The sequence below is a fragment of the Hypomesus nipponensis genome, chromosome 17 (genome assembly GCF_054491055.1).
Source record: "Hypomesus nipponensis isolate SF chromosome 17, ASM5449105v1, whole genome shotgun sequence".
NCBI classification, from domain to species: domain Eukaryota; kingdom Metazoa; phylum Chordata; class Actinopteri; order Osmeriformes; family Osmeridae; genus Hypomesus; species Hypomesus nipponensis.
Window position 1 is genome coordinate 20,495,001 of NC_140377.1, and position 2,500 is coordinate 20,497,500.

Consider the following 2,500-nt stretch of genomic DNA (forward strand, 5'->3'; position numbering starts at 1 on the left):
ACGAGCCCTCGGCGTCGACGGCCGTCACCGACCCCCCGGACATCAGCTCGCGCCAGGTGACCAGCACCTCCATCTTGCTGGACCTGCACCGCTACATCAAGACGCGGCCCTACATCCGCGGCATCCGCCTCACCTACCGCAACCTCTCCGGGCCCGACCGGCGGCCCATGCAGGTCAGCGTGCCCGCCTCCTACCCCGAGTTCACCCTGCGGGGCCTCAAGTCCAACTCCAGCTACGCCGTGTGCGCCAGTCCGCTGGGGGAGCCGAGCGGCACGGACAGCGCCTGCACCGAGGCCCGCACCGCCGCCCAGCAGCACCCCACCACGGGCGCCCGGGTGGAGGACAAGAGGCTGACCACCATGCTGGTCCCCGCCCTGGCCATCCTGCTGCTGCTGGCCCTGGTGGCGGGCACAGTGGGGGTGGTTTGCTACCTGCGGAGGAGGAGGGCCAAGGGGCACCTGGATTTGGACGGCGAGCCCTCCCAGTTGGAGCTGGAGGGGGTGAAGGGGGGTCTGGACAATGGCATCCTGCCCCAAAAACAGATGGAGCTCATGGTTCCGGAGCCGGCAGTCCAGAACGGCGGTGTGGAGTATGAGGTTTTGCTGCTGCAGGACCACTGCACAGCAAACAATAACATGTCCTCACACAAGCCCTCCTACTTCTGACCCCTGTGTTGGTCAGGCTAAGAGAACGGTGTCAAGCTGGCCCACTAGGGACTATGGCTCAGACTGAGGGGAGGAGTGCAGGCCAGGAATGACAGCGTTTAAGAAACGGAACAACAGCAAAAAACTGAACTCACTTTCCATGCAGTGTCTATGTAGACCTTAAAGCATACTGGAAGGGTTCTTGGACTACAAAACACTACGTGCCTTTCTTTCAGTTCACATCCATCCTGCTTGTCTCTGTGATGTTTCGGCCACGGTTGGACTGGCGCCCTGAGCCCTAACGCTAACCTGTGCCTGCTTTCTGCAGTGGGCCAAGGGTCAAGCAAGCCTGGGCCAGAATGGAGAAGCCCAATTGGCCGGAGTCAAGCGATCAGGAGTCAGGCTAACGTATGCCTGACTCAAACCAATGAAATAGGGGTCAGCACTGACAACTGGGTGATGCATTGCTGTCTCCCTGTTTGATTCTGACTGAACTACATGAAATAGCATCAGCACTATTCTGCTGCGTAGTTATTCAGCACTACCCCAATGGGAGTTGTACTTGCTGTGAATGACGTCACCGTGACATCCAGGTCACCGATATGAAGTTCCAGTCATTGAGGAACAAGATGGCTGCCGCTTGCTTTGCTAGTTTCTGGCTGTAGTGCTTTGTAGATCTTTTCATTTTTTTTTACTTGTGTTTGTACAGTACATGTTTTTTTTATACTTGTCCTAAAGTTATTTTTCTGTCTAACAATGTGACTGCTACCAGTCCCTTGCCCCCACCCCATATTTCTTGTGACTCACAGACAGACAAAACAGGAGATTAAAATCTTTGAAGATTAAAACTCGTTTGTACCAGAAAAGTCAATCAAAGGCTTTACTCCGCCAATGTCAGACAGTCTAAGTAGATGTAAGTCTGGGCAGACTTGTATTTAAATCCCCCTCTCCATTCTCCTGCCCCATGCCCCCTCCCCCCCCCCCCCCCCCATACCCCCATCCCCGGCACAAATGCCCCCGATAAGCAAGATTACAAAAGTTACAAAGGGAAGCAGTTGACCTAAACGACAAAACCCCTATGGTTGGCTTCAGCACTACGGCGAGCTTGAAACCTCAGCTACGCCTGCCACCCCGAACCCCCATGCTCACATGATAGAGAGAGACAGAGAGAGAGAGAGAGAGAGAAGAGAGAGAGAGAGAGAGAGAGAGAGAGAGAGAGAGAGAGAGAGAGAGAGAGAGGGAAAAGAAAAAGCGAGAACAAAACACTTCAAAGGCGATGTTTACTGTTTGTGTCTCGCTGAGAGAAGGGATTTGCCGTCAATTTCTTTCCAAGACCACAATTCACCACAGCGCTAGCGTTAGCTTGAAGTCCATCCAGTCAAACAGATAGCTGACGCTCCCTTGGGCATCGTTGAGCTCCATTAACAAGTTGCCTTGGCAGGAGGGTTTCCGTCTCGCTCACTTGCAGCCAGCCAGACTATGAAAAGTCCAGACGTAGCATAGCACAGTTCCCTGGTTTTTTTTAACAGACGCGCTCTGCTGGAGACGACGATACAGAATTTCATATCTGGAACGTCGAACGCAGGAAGTGATGCGTATAGTATTGTAGAGATTCAAATCTATGAACGGGTAGAGAGGGAGGGGGGGGCTCTGGTCATGTGTCTAGGGCTAGCCCGGCTTTGATGAGGATCAGTGTGTGTGTGTGAGTGTGTGTGAGTGAGTGTGTGATCTCTGGCAATAAACATCTCAGTGATAGGGTGGGAGCATGTTTTGTCCTGTTCCCTGTGCCGCACAGGCCTTATCACAGCCCCCTACCACTGTACCTGCATGACTACAACTGCAGTCACCACCTTCCC

General features: G+C 53.7%; 2 protein-coding genes across 2 annotated transcripts in view; one reads left to right on the forward strand and one right to left on the reverse strand.

Annotated features, from left to right (window-relative positions):
• Positions 1-1,583, forward strand: part of vasnb (vasorin b) — a 26,795-nt gene extending 25,212 nt beyond the window's left edge. Inside the window, exon 3 of the mRNA XM_084678424.1 lies at positions 1-1,583. This exon is cut by the window's left edge and continues 1,449 nt beyond it. Coding sequence (XP_084534550.1) covers positions 1-665 — 665 coding nt within the window. The 3' untranslated portion in view covers positions 666-1,583.
• Positions 1-2,500, reverse strand: part of coro7 (coronin 7) — a 112,090-nt gene that overhangs the window by 55,302 nt on the left and 54,288 nt on the right. The window lies entirely within an intron of this gene.